Source organism: Blennius ocellaris (genome assembly GCF_963422515.1).
Source record: "Blennius ocellaris genome assembly, chromosome: 8".
NCBI lineage: Eukaryota > Metazoa > Chordata > Actinopteri > Blenniiformes > Blenniidae > Blennius > Blennius ocellaris.
Genome location: NC_137657.1, coordinates 12958603 through 12978589, shown reverse-complemented (window position 1 = coordinate 12978589; position 19987 = coordinate 12958603). Strand labels below are relative to the sequence as shown.

Sequence of the window (19987 nt, the reverse complement as noted above, 5' to 3'; positions counted from 1 at the left end):
CCCTTTGAGGATCATCCATTGTTGTTTCTTGTCAATCAGGAGCATTGATCAGCCCAAAATAAGCAGAAGAAAATCATTTTAGGAGGGGAGGAGAGGGTGACGGTGTCCTAATACAGCTGCTTTTTGTTGTTTTGGGTTTTGTTTTTATCTAATAGAAGAAAAGGATGTGAGCTCAGCTGTGTCAATGTAGTGTTTGATGTTACAGTAAATGGGAAACCAATAGAAGAAATGAAGGTGTGTAGGGGAAGTAGACACAGAAGATGGCAAGATAACATTCAACGAAAGAAAAAAGTTCATACAGTAAAATCTGTAGGGTGTCTGTATGCATGTGATTTAATGCTACAAGTTGGAATGTAGGGCGACATGGAGCCTGCAGGTGAACATTCAAATACATTCTTAAATCATTTTTTTTCACATAAAAATTTATTGACACACACCCCACATGCACTGTCAGGAAAAATAAAAGTCCCAGCACACTACTGAGACACATTTATCTAAGGTTTATATATTAACTTTGAACAGCTGCTGAACACGGCTCAACACTCCCTGTTCAGCAAATGTTTGAGTTTAATGTGTAATACAGTGTCCAACAGGGCCGACGTGCTTTGAAATACAATTTCTTTCAGTCAGTGTTAGTGATTCATATCGGGATCTGCAGGCCGGGACTGGTATCAGAAAAATCGCTTGGCTGAGACAGACTGAGACAAGGCGTGTCCCGTTTTCTCCTGCAGTGATGAATAATGCTTGTACAGTATGATGGGGTTCAGAGCGACGCCTCTGGGGCTGTGAAAGGCCTTTAATACTGAGGCAGGGCTCTGCTACATAAAGTGGGCCACATATTTTTCAACCAAAAAGACCAATAAGTACCAGTAATAATTTTTTTTAATTGTTCAGATTTGATCATATAATATATTTCATCCCTTTTTAGTTTGTTCGTGATTGGCTTCTATTTCCTGGATGGAGTGGGAGTAGTTGTTCTTGAGGTTACCACAAGTTGTAGCTTCATTTCTGCAGCCCAAATGTGGTGCAAGTCCAATAAAGACAGACGGATAAAACGCCCAATCGCAAATTAAAAAAAAAAAAAAATTGTCTATACCTGCTTCATGCTACTTCGGGTCATGAGGAGCAGGAGTCAAACCCATCAAGTGATCCCTGATAGGCCAATAGTCCATCACAGGACATACAATCACAAAGATTTACAAAGTAATATGAATATCTTTGGGCTGTGGCGTGAAGAAGAACCTAGAGCAAAACCCACACAAAGCAGAAAAGGACTCAAAGACGTCTTCTTGCCATGAGACCAGAGTGATGACCACAGCACCAAAATGTTTTCAGGATGGATACAAAAATACATATAATTATACATATTGCAAAATGGTTTACAAATGCTTCTTCCTCTCCGACCCATTTGATCTTTGGCTCACAGTCTTTTGTCTGTATCATCTCAGATGCCGATTGACCAAGTGGTCGAGGTCTCTGAAGTCAAATTCTATGTTTGCTGGTGGCGCCATTTTTCTCCGTGTCCTTTCCAGCAATCCATAGGCACGTTGCCCAAAGGAGAATAATACTTGGTTTTACAGGTTTTGTCATTCCTCTTGGCACGTGCCGCAGAATCACTGAAGGTCATACTTTGTCTCCAGCTCTTCGGCCGCCTGTCCCAGATGCATTTGCCTCAGTTTGCCCAACAGCTCGTCCAACAGCGGCCGGTGCAGCATCCCTCCGCGGCCTCCTCCGGCACGCGGGCCTCTCTCGGCCCACACCCGCAGCATCTGGTAGCGAGCCTCGCGGCAGGGCCGGTAATCCAGCTCTGCCTGTTCGATTTCCATGTCGCTCACCCCAAGAGAACGCACCAGCTGCTTGACCTGCAGCACGGGCACCAGGTCCAGCACGGTGTAGATCAGGTCGGAGGCTGCAAAGGGGTAGAACAGAAGACGGGTGTTGAGGGACGGAGATAAGAGTCCGGACAATGGTTCACTGTTACGCCGAAGCCGTTATCCACTCACTGTTGATTTCCAGGGGAATGCAGTCGGGCAGATTGGAAACTTCTTGCTCACTCGTGGGGCCGTGAGCGAGGGCGCTGCTCGTCTTCGACGGCTCCTCGCTGAAGATCAGGACTTGCTAATATCAGGACAGAAAAACCCCAATTAATAGCAGTTTATGTGTGGCCAGTTGAGAAAAACACAAATAAATAGGTCGTACCTCGCATGAATCTGAAGAAACGTCGGATTGTTGGGACACTGGATGATTCAGACGCTTCTTGGTCAAATGTTTGGTGACCTTGTGGGTGATGAGAGCCACTGCCACAAACATCACAACAACCACGACACCCACTCCGGCAATGACGTTAATGAAGAACGGGTTTGAAGGCTCAGTAACTTCGAGAGGAACAATAGAGAGGGAAAGAAGATGGATAGATGTTTAGAAAAATAAGTCATGTCTTATATACGTGATTAAAGCATATAATCTAACATCTTTCCTCATTTCACGCCAACGAGTCCATCATCTGTCTGACATGAGACAAAGTTTCGTGTTAAATGATCTATTTCACAATAATAGACTATCGACTTTAGTGTAATTGAATTGTGTTTTTAGCTCCCCTTCATTGGCTCCTGGGCCATTTCCTGTTTGTGCTCTAACATTTTAGAAATTTCTACCTGAAATCAGCCTTTTAAGTTCTATATTTGCTTTTAAGTCATATTACAGATTCTTTTCTTTTGCTTTTCAGTATATTTAATTCCATGTAGACATACACTATATGTCTGCAGAGTATAACCACATTTATTAATGCAGCAAACTAGGACGATCCAAGTCTCCGTTCACCACTGGACGTTGCTATTGGCAGGGTGGAGCCACATGTTGTGACAAAGATTGTCCCAAATAAAAGTCTCCATCTTAATGACGCATTAAATAATGTGAAAGAGACTGACGCCCTGCCCCATACTGAAGCCTCTCCCAAATGTGGGAAAACTGCATCCAGTGGGTGAAGCAAACTAAACACGGGGCTTTGAGGCTTTGTGATCGTTGTCTTGGTCATGAACGCCTCAAACAAACAAAAGTGAATGTTTTTTTCCCTGCAGAACTGCAGAAATAAGAGTAGATGTGAACAAAGTGCACCATTACAAGCCGTTTGAAGCAGGTTTCTACAGCCAATTGATTATTTATGAGTTGAAAAAAATATGCCTCTAAAAAGATACAATAAAAAAATTACAATAATAAATAATTTTGACTTCATATGAAGACACACTACCATTTCTGTACCTGCAGACGAGGTCAGTGATTCTATGAGATCAGCAGCGTTGAAGAGGAAGTAATTCAGAGGCTGTCAGCAATATTTATTATCAGATTAATTAAAGTTAATAGGAAACCTGTCGTTTTTTGTTTTTTTTCCTCTTTCATACTAAAGCTGCTCTGGTAAGTTAATGTTCACCTTTTGTGTTCAGAGAGGGAGGTGATGTACAGTGACGTTTGCACTCAGTCGTACATCTGTGGAGAAGAGAGAGGATGTTTCAAAACACAGACAAGGAACTGGCATTTCAGAAAAGGAAGTGACTGACACATACAAGAAGTTTTATTGTTTTTGGTTTTTTTCTTAGACCGACAAATAGGATTAAACCACTGCATGATTTCGAGGTTGGTGCCACAGAGGATATTCCTCCAACTAAACCAACCGACGGTTGGCTGCTTAATCATCATCCTTGTGACGAAGAAAGAGGTTTCTCTGCAAACAGAAAGCAAGAAAGAAATCTTTTTTTTTTCTTCCTTTTTTTTCTTTTTAGATTTCTTCACAAATTCTTCACAATCACATCCTGCTACAATTCTACATGCAGGGATCTTCTGAGCCGAGGTGATTATGTGCACCATGGTTCGGTCACTGGTCCGCCACAGAGTTTACAAAAACACACACACACACACACATACACACACACTTCAAAAATCAAGACACACTGATCAACCATAAACCTGTTGTTAAGAAAATCATCTGAATATAACCAAGATTTTTACACCTTCCCATGCAAATTCTTAAGACTTCTTGCACAACATCTATCCTTCTACACGTCACACAGACCGTACGGTCGTCGGTCGCTCAACTCTGAAGTGGGATTCAAAACTGTCCAGCTCGATATCACTGGCTGATTTTACTGTAATTTACAAAAAAAAGGGAAAAACACAATTTGAAATTTTTTTCACTCTGTCTTGATTTAAAATGTGATTTCATCTGTGTTGATGTTTATGTCAATTTTGTCTTTCTGGTCTCAGTGAGATAACCTGAGAAATTAAACATTAAGCTCTTCTTCACAACACAGTAAACCAGTGCTTCTCAAATGGTGGGGCGAGCCCCCCTGGGGGGGCGTGGTGGGGTGTCAGGGGGGGGCGTGAGGCAGGCGCGACTTTCAGTATTAGTGTCTTTATTGATGCTTGAACAATAAAAAAGGGCCTCCAGCTCATTTTATGAATTGATTTTGATAATCAGGCGATTGTATGCAGAATGCTGGTGCCAGCAACTCATACAGTGGTTTATACAGACAAATAAATAAATATTATCAGGTTCTCAATGGTAGTACAATTCGGGGGGGGGGGGGGGGGGGGCTGAAATTTTTTTTGTCCTCTAGGGGGGGCATGACAGAAAATAATTGAGAACCACTGCAGTAAACTGTGGCGCAACAATCCAACATGTTTCAGATAACTTAGAGGCTCTTTCTCGGTGAAAATAGCAAACGCGTTCGGTGTGTCATTACTTCTCTATTCTGTTGCCCACAAATGGAAATATTGAACAAAGTTGCAAGTGTGCTGGATGGTTTCGATTCAACGAACCAACTTCCTCATGAACAAATAAAACTGTCCACGCGCAGGAAGGGGGAACCAAAAATCCTCCCAACAGACGACGTACAATGGGAATGTACTCACTCCTTGCAGGGTTCGCACCGCTTGTTGACCCTGTAGTAGTCCTCCTCACAGTCACAAATAGTGTTATTGGTTGGTGTACCTGCGCACAGCAGGGCAGTTGTGAATTAAACTTAAAATGGCCAGTCGCCAGGCAGTAATATGTTCTTATTAAAAAAAGTGATATTGTCAGACTTACACATGTGCCTTTCCCTTTCATTTGGTCCACACGGTAAACAGCTGCGACACTCCGATGTTTCTGTGTTGATGTTAAATCTGAAAAAATCCTTCTTACAGCGGCAAATAGCGTTTCGGTCACTTTTACACGGCGACACTTCAAATTCATTGTTTAAAGCTGTGGGGAGGAAATTTAAAAAAAAAAGTTTAAAAGAGAGTAACGATGAGCGAAGAAACACCTGATTTTTGACAGAGTGAATGTGAAACTGCAGCTCTACCTTTGCAGCGTCTGCATCTCCCGCAGTTTGGGAAGTAGTTTGTCACATCGGTGTATTGTCCTTCAGGGCATTTTACACATGTACTTCTGAGGCCCTCACTGAGACACTTTTTCAAAAGTTTGAAACCTGAAAATAGATCACCACAGACAAAGGAAAAAAGCATTTAAGATACATCTGATAACTTGTTTTTTTGCTTCTTTGTGTTACATCATACTCAAAACTTACCCGGGGAGCATTTATTACAGCATATCCCTCGCTCTTCGTTGAGATAGTCTCCGTGTGGACATCGTGGTGTCGGGGTTTCTTGTGTCGACGCATTGGTGGGAATGAACAAACACTGAAGAAAAACAATAAACAGTATATGAAGATATACATACTTATAAAAAGACAAATTTTTTAATCACGTTTTTTGTGTCTCTATGTAATGCACCTCACAGGCTTCTTACCATGAAAAGCAATAAGATGCCAACATGGGCTTTTTCAGGGCGGCTGCTCCTGATCCAGGCTCCCTCCATTATCTTAGTTTGATTTCAGTCCATCTGAGGCCATCTGGTGGAAAAACACAGTGTTAAACACCTCAAACAGCCACTATATATGGTGCTTTAGACTTCAGCTGGAACAAAGGAAGACGGTCTTTGCTGGTTACATCTGCAGTATAAGACTTATCATTTTACAGTCCATTTTCATTATGAAACATGAACCAAGATTAACATTCAAGTGGGCTCTGTGTCAAGGAGCGGATCATGTTAGCTGATGTTGTCCACATTCCAAATAGTATTTCACCAATTAAACTGTTATTTTTGTTTAATAGAGTATCACTGGAGTCACTAAGGCTCCTTCTTGTGATTTTTTGCAAGGGACGAAGCAGCTATTCCAAAATCACAGGCAAAAAAAAAACGTGTGAATAAGCACATCAATAAAACACAGATAATCAGACACATGACATAACGCTGAACCAAAACAAGCTGACATCTGGATATGACCTACAAAGATCTGTGTAAAGATGTTCTGATTTTGGTAACATTGTGGTTTTTTACTCGCACATTACAATCAGGTCAGGGTTGAGTTGGTCCACAATATTAGTTTTCTCATGTTGTTTAAGGCATGGGCAGGTTTTGCAGTGTCACTATGATCCATCCCTCTTCTGCACCACTTTATTCATTTCAGGGTCACGGGGTGCACAGTGTTGAACATGCGGTGTCAAAGTGCATCGACTCTATCAGAGTTATTACAACACCAAGCTTGAGTAAAACGCCGTCGTGTTGGTGTCAATTTCCGGAGTTAAAATTATTCCGAAGAGAGTTCATTTGTTCATTATCTGTTTTAATTCCGAGTCCGAGTTGGTGTCATTTCCTCCGTGTTTCTAACAGAAACAACGGATGCGCTGCCGTGTCATGAGATATATCTTGTTGGGAGCGTCTGGAGACTGCTATTGAATAATTGTTTAAGTTTCTTTAATGGTGTTTTACCATCTTGATTTTGTTAGATTTTGTTAGCGGCCACAGGAGCTGATCACTGCAAAGCATTCTGGGAGTTGGGTTGGCAGTGTTTCAAATGTCTTTATTTGTGGTTATATTAGGCTTGTTAGTGTTGGTAATGACCGTGTTGTGTTTTTGTTGCTTAGTTTGTCTAGTTTAGTTTAGTTTAATATTTGTCAAAACAAAAGTCTCTGTGAACTGTAATTGGTGTTAAGGAAACAACTCTCACTTACACTTGTAATTTCTCACCATAGTAACAAGTTGCATTCTGAGCTACCACTGACTGAGACACTGACAGAAATATGGTTGAGTTACGTTAACACTATGTAGTGTTGACAGCCTTTAGTATCTACTGAGTTTATTCTTCACTGCCAGAGAGTAAACAGTCAACACAGAGTGTAACATCAAACCTTATCAGTTATTTGACAATGTAGTGTGAATGAGCAATTAAATTTAACTCAATAAGAGTTGATTTATTACAACAGAAGAGTAAGTTGTCAACACTTCTCAGAGTAATATTCACACTCTCCAGAGTTAAGAAACCTGCACTGTTGAATTTGAACAACACTATACCATGTTAGCAAGTGTTAAATCTAACTCTTTAAGTGTTAATTTAAGACTGCAAAATGTTATGTGTGCTGGAGCTGATCCTGGCTAACTCTGGGAAAAGGCCGGGTGAATCCCAGACAGGATGTCAGTCCATCACAGTTTAACACAGAGATGCAACATCATAGATTTCACTGTATATTCCCTGGCATGTGTAGGCCTTAATCGGTTCAAATGCATTTTGTTCTAAATATCCAAGCCTGTTTCAATCAGTGACACAAAACAACAGGAAATGTATGTACATTGTCTCAGACAGTTGGGTTATACAGGAGAATGTTTCAAGTTATTTTAACAATCTATATTTTCTCCAGGTTCTTCAGTTTTCTTCTGTCGTCCACAAACGTGCATTTGGGGTTTACTTGGTGATTCTATACTGCCTGTTGGTGTGAGGTTAGAGAATGGATGGATGGATGGATGGATGGATGGATGGATGGATGGATCTGAGCACAGTTGTCTTAATTTTATCAAACTACTGAATGTGATGGGCCAGTTTTCAGCAAGACATCTTTAGTAAAATGTGAAATACTGAAAGTACTGATTCAAAATGAAGTTGAAGGAACTCGGAAAAACAACTTTAGCATCTTCGCATTGAGATCACATCGTTTTTAACACGGTTTGAATGAAAGCAAGTGGGGAAAAAAAAAAAAAAGTCATGAAAAACTATTGTGGAATGAAAGAGCCCCCCCACCGCCGTACCGAGGAACCGTGACACCCAACTCAAGACTCAATGACAACACTGCAAACCTTTACAAACCCCCCCCCCCCAAAAAAAACTCAAGACAAACACGTCAGTGTTTACATGACACGTTGACATATTTATGAAGTTAATCTCCACTCCAGATTGAAGCGTTTCCCCCCCAGTCTTGTCTCGCTGGTTTCGGTTTAACAAGTCACCGCATTCCGCCCACTGCCTCGGCGGCTTATCGCCACCGCGGCTCCCGTCACACAACGAGACACTTACCTGGACGACAACTGCCTCCACTTCACTCCCATACGTCTATATATGTATATAGAAATATTAGTTTTCTTAGCAGTAGCTTGTTTGTAAAAGTTAGAGCGAGTCCTCTTCGAGCGGCTCGCGCGCTGAAGCCGAGCGCGAGGCGGATGGAGGCGGAACTTTCGACGGGAAATCAGTGTCACGAGCCGTTTCAAGGAATCCTGAGCGTGTTGGGCAACGAGTCACCTGTGACCCAGAGCCTTGTAGAAGAACACCCGCAGCTCAGAGCGGCACACAGGTAGACACACCCGCAGCGCTTTGACTCACTGTCTGTAAGGATCAAGACTGTCCTGAGGCGGGGTTTACTGGAAACTCATCATAATAAAACACAAACTTACTGTAAGGCAGGATAAAAAAATAAAAAAAATCCAAATAATAATAATAATAATAATAATAATAATAATAATGGGATTACTACTACTTATTCATGGGAATAAAATGCTGGCCGGGGCCATATGGAGTTTGCAGTGGGCTCCTCGTGTGTGGGCGGGTTTCCTCGAGGTTCTCCAGTTTTCATGCATGTGGGGTTAAATTGTGACTCTAATTTGCCCATATAGGTGGGAATACATGTGCACGTGGTTAATTTCTGTGTTCGTCCTGCAATGTCCTGTACCCTGCCCTCGGGCCTCTCCCATAGATTGCTGGGATTTGCTCCAGCGACCTGCGACCCTGCTCAGGATAAAGGTGCACAGAAGATGGAGGGATGGATGGTGACCATGTGTGTGTGTGTGATTACTTGTGTCTCTGCACTCACTCAGGGATGTAATGGTGACCTGTCCTGGTGGTTTGTGGCTCTGTCGGTAGAGTTCTGTTCTGATGCCTTGCAGAACAAACTTTGTCTTCAATGCCACTAATTTGCTGAAGCTGGTAAATTGTTTCATATAACCAGGAACTATGAAATCTTTTTTTTTTTTTTTTCACCCTGCCTTCACCTACTGTATATTTGGCTGAGACTGACATTATAGCCTCCAGTGTGTGGCAATTGAACAAACTGAGTACCCTTGTAATGCAACATGATGTGGTGAGTCGTTCTATTTTTATATTTAGTCTGAAATCCAGAGAAGCAGCAGCAACACACTTTGACATGAGTAAGGACAGGAAATTCAATGAGCCCATCACTGGGCAACAACTAACAGCGAGCTGCTGTGACTCACTGCTGCCCACAACGCACAAATTTGTCATGACTTCAATCTTGTACACTGTACTTTCCAAACTCTTCAAAACAACCATCTGTTATTTTATTATCATATGATGTATTTATGGTTCCAAGAAAATACGTCATGTATAAATTAAGGTTGTAGGGTCTGCAAATGTGCCCAGTGAATACTGACTTTGGTCTTAAATATAACGATTCGCAAGTACCGGCACCACTGGAGAAGCAGTACGTTAGAAGGGGCATCACGGGACCTGGCTGCTACAGTGTGTGAAAGATCTTGCTCAGCAGAGTGAGACAAGTGCTTCCTCAGAAATAAACCCACATCCTTCCGTATAGTGAGCAAACCAAAAACAAAAAAAAGGTCTTCACCTTGCGAGCCTTCTTAGACTTCATGTCTCTGTCAGTTGTTGTAAAACTCGTGCATTGGCTAATATTGCCAAAGAGATGCATAAAGTAAGAATTTCCCTGCACACAGCTGGGTTTCCCACGCAGCCTGATGTGCCAGCTGTGAAGGTCGGACAGCTCAACTGTGACTCAGCTGGTCGCTTCTGAGGTTATTGTTGATAATGGAGGTTTTTTTTTGGTTTATCTCTTTACTTCATCACTGATTGCAGGTTCCTGGCTGAACGTTTGATGGGGCAAGCGCGCTAATCTTCATAGGTTGAGGTTGAAACCTCAGGTTAAGCACAACCAGGTTTGCTTTCAGTCAGTTCGTAGTGATTCTGATGCTCAGTCATTTCTCACCCAGTCATCTCTGTGCTCTGTTTGAGTGTCTCCTGGCTTGGAAGATGCTGCTTCCTCAACTTAAGACCCTCTTGCAGAAGTACCAGGCAGTCACGTGACGAGGGCCGGCTTCTGAGAAAACCCAGTCAGGGACGTGTTGATACCTCTAAGTCACTACAAGGCGTTACTGATGTCGATAAAGATAATGCAAATAAGTTGATTGTAAATAATTAGCTCAAAACGGTCTCAGACCTACGCAACACACTATAAAGTAGGAGCATATTGAGTTCTTATGCTCAGTTGCATTTCAATCTACTCTACATACATAAAAAAAAAAAAAAAAAAAGTATATATATATATATATATATATATATATATATATATTATTAATCTCTTTTGGCATCAATCAACATTAAGATTACTACAATCCATAAGAACATCCATTCATATTCCCCTCCGCAAAAGCGGAGCCGCAAGACACATGGAGGTAAATGAGTGCAGTACTTCTCATGAAAAGACCTCATCGTCCTGTGGCGAGCTCAAGACAAGGGGACAACGGTAAGACAGAAGGAAAGAAAAATCTTAGCAGGCTGTTTACAGACATGATTTTGAGTGAAACGAGAGAGATCTGGTGGAAAAAAGGTGGAGGCTGGTGGAAAGCAATGTTTTGTGCACACAGAGCCCAGGGGGTCGTGGCAGACAGAGGCAGAGGACGGCAGAGCAGGGCTCTGGGTAAAATAACAACTTTCACAATGACTCATTATACTGACATTTTGAGAATAATCCCCTGACACACTTCTGGTCTCTTGCTCAGTCTCACACTGAGAGGGTCCCAGCCAGCATCTGGTCTTTACTGCTCCTCCACGGTAAGTTAAAACAAACAAACAAAAAAAAAACATAACTAGTGACATATTTTCTGCTGCAGCTATCTGTCAAATCTTAGACAGAGCTTTGTCATACTGAACATGAGTAGATTTTTAATGCATAATAGACTGATGTGTTGAAATTGTGTTGAATAGAAAATCCAGTAAGAGTCAGTCGGTTACCTGTTAGAATCTTGTATTGAGATCATGAGCGACAACCTCTATTAATTTCAGGATCTTTGATCAGATGCTTTTTGTTTTGATCAGTGTCTGCTGCCACTTGGACGTTTTTTGATTTAATTGTGATGAATAATTGTTGTCCTATCTCTCTTCTCTTCTCAATCTGAACCTCTTCCTCCTCCTGTCTTCATTCCAGATGCGCCCACTCTCCTTTTTAACGTTGCATTTCCTGTGCAGCCTCTGGGTGTTCCCTTCAGCATTTTCCTTACAGTGCAATGAGAATCAATACCCCTGGCCGTTTGCTGATCCCCAGCGTTGCTGTGACAAGTGTCCACCAGGTACTGTGAATTCCTTTTATCTCCACCGACATCATAAGATCGGATGCCAGCAGGATCGCAACTGTAAATAAATGTGTACGTTCCAGGTCACTTCATGTCTCAGGATCCAGATACCTCTTGTAATAATGAGTGTTCACCTTGCCGGGACAACTACTACATGGAAAACTACACCGTGAAGATGCACTGTGAGATTTGTGACTTTTGCAGTTATCGTAAGTAACTTTGCTGCTTTGGGCTCAAGGGTGGGGTGTTATTATGTACTCATTATTAAAAGTACATATTTTCACAAGGTATTTTCCATAATTTGATTTATTCTTATTTACAGGGATTCAAACTATGATGCTGTCAGGCGTTATCTGTTATCACCTGAACAAATCAGCATTTCATTATGTGATAAGCAGGAATAATGTGTAATCCTTATTACTTATGAAACTCGCAGATTAAAAAAAAAAGTGTTCTTGTTTTGATGTGGACATTTGCATGTTATCTATTACGGTAATACACCATCTGCAATTGTTAAGACCACCCTCTTGTGAAACAGTGGTGTGTGTGTGTGCGTGCTACTCAACTCAGTCTGTAAATTGTGATTTCAGAGAAGTTCACACAATAATGTCACACACATGATGGGGGAATTTCCCCATTTCTGTGTCACGGTGGGGTTTCAGTCAGACCGGGATGAGAGGTGGTCTGACAAAATCTCTTGTAAACTGGCTCAGGGGGGTCTAATATTGGAATCCTGGAGTAGATTTATGTTCATGCAAGCTAATAAATAACCACAACGTGTGGCAGGTCCCACCAGAGGAGACTCACTCGCTCGACCCTCGACATGAGAAGAAAGAAAAAAGAAAAAAAAAAGAAAAATACATGAAGCTGGTAAACAGCGGAAAGAGCAGCACTCACAAATGTCATCTTCTGTTTATTATTCAGGTCAGGGCTGTTACAGGTGAGCTCAAAACAGGCTGTTATGACGATTTTTTAAATGTCACAGTGGAAAACATAAAAGAGAGAAAACATAGAAATGAAAGAAGCCTTGTGAACTTCAAATTCTGAATATTTGAGCAGAGTTTAAAATTTGGATTACGGCAAAGTCCTTTCAATTTGGGAATCTGGTCTGAATTGCTTTCTTCTGTTTAATCCCGTGATGACAAACAACACATCTTTAAGAATTAGCAATATTTTTATGCTCCTAAAGCTTTTTTTTGTTTGTTATTTTAAGACATCTCAGATTCACATCTTCTTAACATCTTCATGAAATTAGTTATTTAATTTGAGTCCTTTCAGCAAAATAGTAAGAAGTGTGAAAATATGGACGACGACAGTGCAGAGTGCATTGTCAATGCTTACAGTATAAGTACATGAAGTAAGTCACGTGCTCATGTGTAATTCATGCTCATGAAGTAATTACTTTCAGCAGGAGTTTTTTATGGAATGCAATGTTGCATGTCACACAACACACTGAAACATGTAGCCAAAGAGCGCTGGTGCAGTGGACTGTGCACAGAACAACACAGACAAGCAGACATGCACTGAACTGTAACAACATGGTTTATGAATGGATATTGTCTTAATAGAGTTTTCTTTCCCAAGCAATTTGAAACTGCTGTTTTACTTTTTGCAAATTCGTGGCATCAAAGTGCTCTTGAATGCACTTTGCCAATAATACATTTTCTCATCAAAGTAAAACACTTAATTTACTGGGGAAACAAACGCCCTTTCTAAAAGAGAGGTATCGGTTTTGATACAAACGTTGACTTAAAGTGAGACTCTTTTCTTGCACGGCCCAGTTTGTGAGTCATTTCACATTTTCTGATGTACATCAGCCCTCTGACGCTTGTTCTGGGTTCACAGAGAGACACAAACATGCTCAGTGGGAGAACGCTTCAAAAGATGTTTCTGACTTTTGACATCCACTCTCTTGCTTCCCTTCATTCCCAGCAAACATGGAGCGCAAGTCAAATTGCAGCACTACTAAGGACGCCGTGTGTGGATGTAAAGCTGGCTACCGTTGCAAAGGCGAGTCCTGCAAAGCGTGTGAACAGATACCGACGACCAAAGCCACCCTCCCTCCACCCACGACAGGTGAGACACACCTGCTGCACACGTCACATCGCAGAAACAATATTTGCGCATATTTTGTTTAGGGTGAAGGAAGTAAATCATACACTTGAGTGTCCAATGCAAAATCACATTTTAAAATCAACAAGAAAGGGGCATTTCTATACAATATACACACATGAGAGCGCGCTGTTGTGTCAAAACAAAGGTCAACATTTTCGAAAATTGCAACTATATTTTGCACTTATCAAAACTGTGCGATAAGGGAAGATGAGCAGACAAATATTTTAAAGACAAACTGAAACAAAAATGGCTGCTTGTGATACCAAAAGTCTGTCACCAGGACAATTTGTTTTTGATTTTGTTTCACACATTTTCATTTGTACTTTCTATTCTTGACACATTTCTATGTTGCAATAGAACTATATATATATATTGGAGGTTAAATCAGAGATTGGATGTTTTTAATTAATAAAACTGAGATGGATATCTATTGTTGAACTGTAATATCAATTCTTCTGTAGTGTCCTGTTTCAGGTCAGGCATTAGAACCATAGAAGAAGAAAAAAAATCTCCACATTAATGATTACATAAATCAGTGATTTATTTTACATATAACTTTCCTTTTTGAGGATAACTTCATTCAATTCAAATTATTAATACATTATGCTAATACAATTATTTTTTTTATCTCCTCCATTTCAGACCTCCCTCCAACTCCCAAGACAATCAGCCAAGGTCAAATAAACTCATGTTTTTACGCCACTAAAATAATCAAAATGTTGTATTTTCTGATGGGTTTGAATGTGTAAATGTTTCTCTCTCACATTATCACAGATACAATGTGGTTCCTGGTTATAACTGCCCTCCTGTGTGCAGGAATTGCACTAGTTACGGTAACAAAAATCCGACCGTTTCTCCGCTGGATCCAATCGAGACACGGTTTGTAGATTGTTATTAACACACAAAGTGTAGTGAATATGTCAGTGCTTAACATAAACCTCTTTCACAATATGCTTTTTGCTGTAAACCTAATTGTATGATAAATGTCCTCCTCTCGTTTGCTCAGACATTCTGCCTGAAAAAGCGGCAATGCAACCTCTATCCCCGGAGGATGAAGTGTCCAAGCCTGTCCAGGAAGTGAGCTGCAAATGTGAACAATCTACTGACATGTGTGTGAAAGTCTAGATATTGAACTTTGGTGGACTGGGAATCTTTTGGGACATTGAGTGGTGAACGACAGATGGAAAGCATCTCTCGTTCATTGCGTCGAGCCGTCTTTTGGAGCGGCTGGCTGCAGTCCGGTCTGTGTTGATGAGTGGAGACGAGGGAGCTGCATTGTTCAGGACATCACTGTTTCCTGAGAGGGCGGATGACCGTTTGACCTCTGTGACGTCAACGAGACATAAATCAACAGAGACTACAATTGCAGAAGATGCAGTGAAATTGGCAGGGTGGGGGTGGGGGTGGGGTGGGGGGGGTTGTACCATAGTACAAAAGATTATTTCACATTTTTTGTGTGAATTGCCTAACTTTTTTTGTGTAGATGTGTTTATAGCTGGATGAATAGGAGTTGTTGTGTTGTGCGATAAGTTTCATATAATTACCTCAAGGCACTTCTTTTGTGCAAAATAAAATTTTATTTGACTGAAATGGGTATCAAAAAGTATGTACAAGTGTGTATTTTCTTGAGTTATAACTTACAAAGACGACCATCTCCCACTTTTTCTTCTGTCCTAATGTCCAGTGAGTCATTGCTGTGAGCCATGGTCTCCTCACAGTTACACAGATTTGCTCATCGGCAGCATCACAGCTTTGTCATCCCTCCTTTAAAAAGAAGGTTTTCAGGGACGGTCTGTGTCCCCGCAGTCAGGACCAAATAAAATAACTCCTCCTGACGGTCATAGCACCTCCTCCTGTGACATGTGGTCGTCCTTCCCCTGCTCCTGCAAGGGAAAGAAAATGCAGCTCTTCTCCTCCTCTGATAGATGAACACTATGAGGGGATGTGGGATGACAGACAGGACAGTTTCTCTCCTCCTCCTCCTCCTCCTCCTCCTCCTCCTCCTCCTCCTCTTCTTCATCTTCTTCTCTCCTGGCTCCCTGAGATGTTTTCCCACCTTCGATTGTCGGCCCAACCTGGCCTGTAAACTGACTGACTGAGCTGAATATGACTGTGCCCGGATTGTGGACATACACTGGACCTACAGAGAACAACACAACAAGAGCATATAAAGCACTTTTTAATCACAAACTGATACATATATTTCCTTTACAAGTAATTTTTTTAAAAATCAGTAGTACCCAGATTTGTTGCTGAAAGTGTTGAAGGCTGCTGTTTTGCGCCGAGCGTGTCTCTGGGGAACTGGTGACTGGAGTCCACTGACCTCCGAGAAGCATCCGGTCCTTTCTAAAGAAGAGTGTAGAAATCGGTTTTGGAGAAACAGAGAAATGTGTTGCAATATATGTGAAGATGTGAGCGTCCTTGAAAAACATACCTCGTTGCAAAGCTTTGCAATGGCTGAAAGACAGAAGATAAAGAAATGAGTGGCAGAAAAGTGATGTCTTGCTCAGTCATTGCTGGTTAGCAATGACTGAGAATGACTACAAATGTCAGATCGCAGTCATTTCGACACTTTTTAAAGTCAAATGTTTATTGTTTCTCAGAAGAATTTCAGGCTGCAGGGGCTGTAAACACTTCCTTACTTTGACTGAAACACGTGTTGTCTCTTGACCGACGAATAGAGAAAAGGACCACAACGGCCAAACAGCCCAAGAAAAACACCGAGCACAAAACGGCTGCCAGGGAAACGCTGCTCTTCTCTGTGACAGAAAGAAACACAAACTGGAAACTTTAAACTCTTTTTCTACCTGGTGGATTCCAGGAGAAGTGGTGGTGAGAGAAACAAAACTCCTTTTATTTTGAGATAAGACAAAACACTTTTCTCAACAATATCTGACTGAAGAAACATGGATTTACATTGTAGAAGTAGAATATTACAATCAGGACACTTTATATTGCAGAATCTCCAAAAAAAAAAAAAAAAACCCAAATCAATTTATCTAAAGTTTGTAATCCATGTCTTCATACCGATTTGATTCAATGAGGATTTTTATTAAATTCACACTTGTGGGACATATTTTTAGAAAATCAATAACTCAAAATTTTTATTTGTATGTTCCAACGACCATTTCTGAAGAAATTAAAAAAAAAAGTGGTGGCTACTTCAGCCAGATATGATACTTCAAGTTGATCCATCTGAGTGATTATATTGTTGTTGTTGGTTTTTTTTTCTGATTGTCGTCGTTCCAAATTTCCATGCTGTTGTTCTGCTGATCGTTTCTTATGCGCTCTCTCAAGTTGGAAGTGAGGATTTCACTAATGGCCACTGAAGTCTGTGTAAAATCAAAACACAAGCTACCAAATGGTTTGAAAAGAAATAGAGTGGTGGACAAACTGAACGGTTGCCTACTCCCAAACTGAGTGGCTTGACTTTAAACTATTTCTAATACCTTCAGTTTACTTCTACAAACCCTTTCACTTCCACAACATTGTCACTCACTTGATTCAGAAGTGTTCTCAGCTGGGACTGACCGGGGGTCACATCTGTGTGGGAGCAAGGAATATTTCAATCATCTCAATCATGTGATCTCATGAACAACAACTAAGATTGAACGATCAAAAATAGCAAATCTTTTTTTTTAATTGGGGAAACTTCAAAACTTCTACTCAATTTATAATGTGCAGTGACCAGGGTGGTCGGGACTCACTTGGGAAATCTACAGGGTTTAGAAGAAGTGCTGCTATGTCCGGAGGAAGCTGAGGAAGGCGTCTGTTTATCTTTGCCTGAGATCACCGCTGCTGCTGCTTCTAACCGGCAGAAACATCACATATCTTTAGATGTCATGAGATTAATACAGAGAATATAAAGTCTTGGCCATCTCATCCCAACATTCCCATAATAATGATAATAACAACAATGATAATTGACGTTATTAAGTTTAACGTATTAAGTTTGATGCACTGATGGTGAGCTGCAGTGCTTCTGGACTACAATCTTAACATTTCCCTTTTCACTCTCACCTCACATCCTCTCATTGTGTTACTGTTGTGGGGGTTTTTGTTTTTGTTATTTTAACATTGTAATTTAAAAAAAAGTTGCGTCTGTGGCCATTTTACAGACTAAGAAGATCAATCTAAGATTATCACATCTGTTTATATATATAGTGAAGAAGAACTAAAGTGTAGCAACTTCCCGGAGATTTTTCTCAGATTAGACTGCATTTCCTTATTAGTCCCTTATTTAATACCTTACTGAAAAAATCCAGTTAAATCAAAATTGCTGAGGTTGCGTTTGTGTTTATAGACTGACTGACATTTCATAAGACGTTTTTCGAAATATTCAATGTTTTAGAGAGTCATAAGTTATACACAATTCAAGAACGGTGTAATCTTAGTACCACTGTCCAAATGCAATTCCTGTGCCCCATGGTTTGCGAGTGTGCGTGAATATAGAGCCAATGAGCAATGGAAACTCACTATAAACAACATACACAAGGCTCAGAAACCTTGTGTATGTTGTTTATAATGAGGCCCCCTGCTGGTTCAGGCCGGTCCAGCCAGGCAGTGTCTCTCTCAGCATTTACCAGTTGTTGTTTTGTCCTGAATCTTCACACACTCCCTGCAGTTCTCAGAGTACGGCACCTTCTCAGTGCACCTGAACCCGTCCTCACACACACACTTCACATCAGATGTTCTGCTACAGTTCTGAACCACTTTCAGATGAAAACCTAAGACAAGGGAAAAATGTGCAGAAGAAGGGTTTTAGAGAATTCAAGCCAGGGATGCCAATAAAGTTATTGTATACCGGCAACGGGTGGTTGCTTTACTTGGCAAGCAGTCTCTGTAGCAGCGATGGCAGCTGTCTTCACGGTTCCACTTGCTGGTGTAACTTCCGTACGGACAGGGTGCACACTTTGTGCAAGAATCCTGAAACTGACCTGCAAGGCCAGAAAGTAGCAAATGACAACGACCGGATGAGAGCGAGAGCAGGCAGAGCTTGCAGACTCAGCATTTTGGTGAAGGATGTGGTTACGAAGCAACTCAGTGTGCAGCCTTTTTTTTTTTTTTTTTAACCAATATAACGAGGAGAAAAAGGCGCACATATAGATTCCTAAGGACATGTTTAATCTACAAACGGACCTCCAATGCTTGATCAATACTGATTTAACTACTCATTATAGCAAGTACCAGCTGGAGAACGAGCAGACAACAAGCAGTCACAGTAAAGATCACACATCTCTCACCTGCAGGACACAAGTAACACCTTCTACCATTCATGGTGTACATCCTCTGCGTCTGTCAAAATGAACACAAGTAAACAAGCATGAGAGAAGTTACCCCCCAATAATACGGGTCACACTCCGTCTTTTAGGTTTCCTACATGACACACTGTTCGCGTTGCACAATAACTCGGGGGGGGAGGCTTTAGTTTCTTACTGGAGGGAAAGTGAGCACCAGGTGTGCAGATAGCATCAGGAGGAAGAATTGCACAAGTCCCATTCTATGGATAGAAATATGGAGACAAGTTAAATGTTGAAGGCACCAAATTAAACTTTAAAAGTGATTTACAAACAACACGAACAACATGACAATAGATTGGATGAGCCGTTCTTTACCTTTTTAAATGTTCCCTTATTGCAGTCTTTTGCTCGGCGTCTTGTTTTGTTAACTTCCTGAAGGTGTGCCTCCCTCGGTCTCCTCTCTCTGACTCTACCCCTCGTCTGTGTCACTGTTTCCTCACCTGCTTATATTTTCCTGTTTCACCCGCCGCCTGATCTCTCCACCAGCGTATAGTTGTGGTGTTTATGAGCTGAGATCCGTCCTCTGACGAACATTTCATCATCTTTCGCGTAAAACTCTCTCATCTGAAGAGGAAAGAAGAAATGAGACCATCTGACGGTGTGTCATTGTGATGCAGGATGAAATCAAATCTTTTCTATATCATGTTGAATTTCTTTTTCTTTTTTTTTCTTTTTTTACAACTTTTAAACAAGGTTTCTTTAGCGGCTGGATTCAGTTCAAAACATAGTCTTTCCACCAAAATCATGAACAATTTCTATCAGACCTGTTATTCAAACTTTCCAGTGTGTCTTTTACTTTGTGAGGCGAAGAAGCGTGTTGACTATAAACCAGAGAATCATATCTGAACAATAACAATGGTAAAACTGAGAGGTGTTGGCCTTCGATCAAACA

At 41.1% G+C, this 19987-nt stretch overlaps 2 protein-coding genes across 2 annotated transcripts; both read right to left on the bottom strand.

Moving 5' to 3' along the window:
• Positions 1-438: 438 nt before the first annotated feature.
• Positions 439-8520, bottom strand: tnfrsf1a (tumor necrosis factor receptor superfamily, member 1a). The gene is made up of 10 exons (XM_080501705.1): positions 8382-8520; positions 5783-5885; positions 5562-5673; positions 5337-5462; positions 5081-5236; positions 4906-4984; positions 3428-3483; positions 2200-2375; positions 2004-2118; positions 439-1909 (listed from the first exon to the last, which is right to left on the bottom strand). The coding sequence occupies exons 2-10, from the start codon at positions 5849-5851 to the stop codon at positions 1614-1616; spliced, it is 1185 nt and encodes a 394-aa protein (XP_080357831.1). The 5' UTR covers positions 5852-5885; positions 8382-8520; the 3' UTR covers positions 439-1613.
• Positions 8521-15519: 6999 nt separating this feature from the next.
• Positions 15520-19637, bottom strand: LOC308133181 (uncharacterized protein; the record flags this gene model as incomplete). The annotated part of the gene is made up of 10 exons (XM_080500482.1): positions 15520-15935; positions 16036-16141; positions 16230-16252; positions 16438-16554; positions 17295-17338; positions 17503-17602; positions 18379-18522; positions 18622-18732; positions 19039-19090; positions 19536-19637. The coding sequence occupies 10 exons, from the start codon at positions 19635-19637 to the stop codon at positions 15634-15636; spliced, it is 1101 nt and encodes a 366-aa protein (XP_080356608.1). The 3' UTR covers positions 15520-15633.
• Positions 19638-19987: the final 350 nt, after the last annotated feature.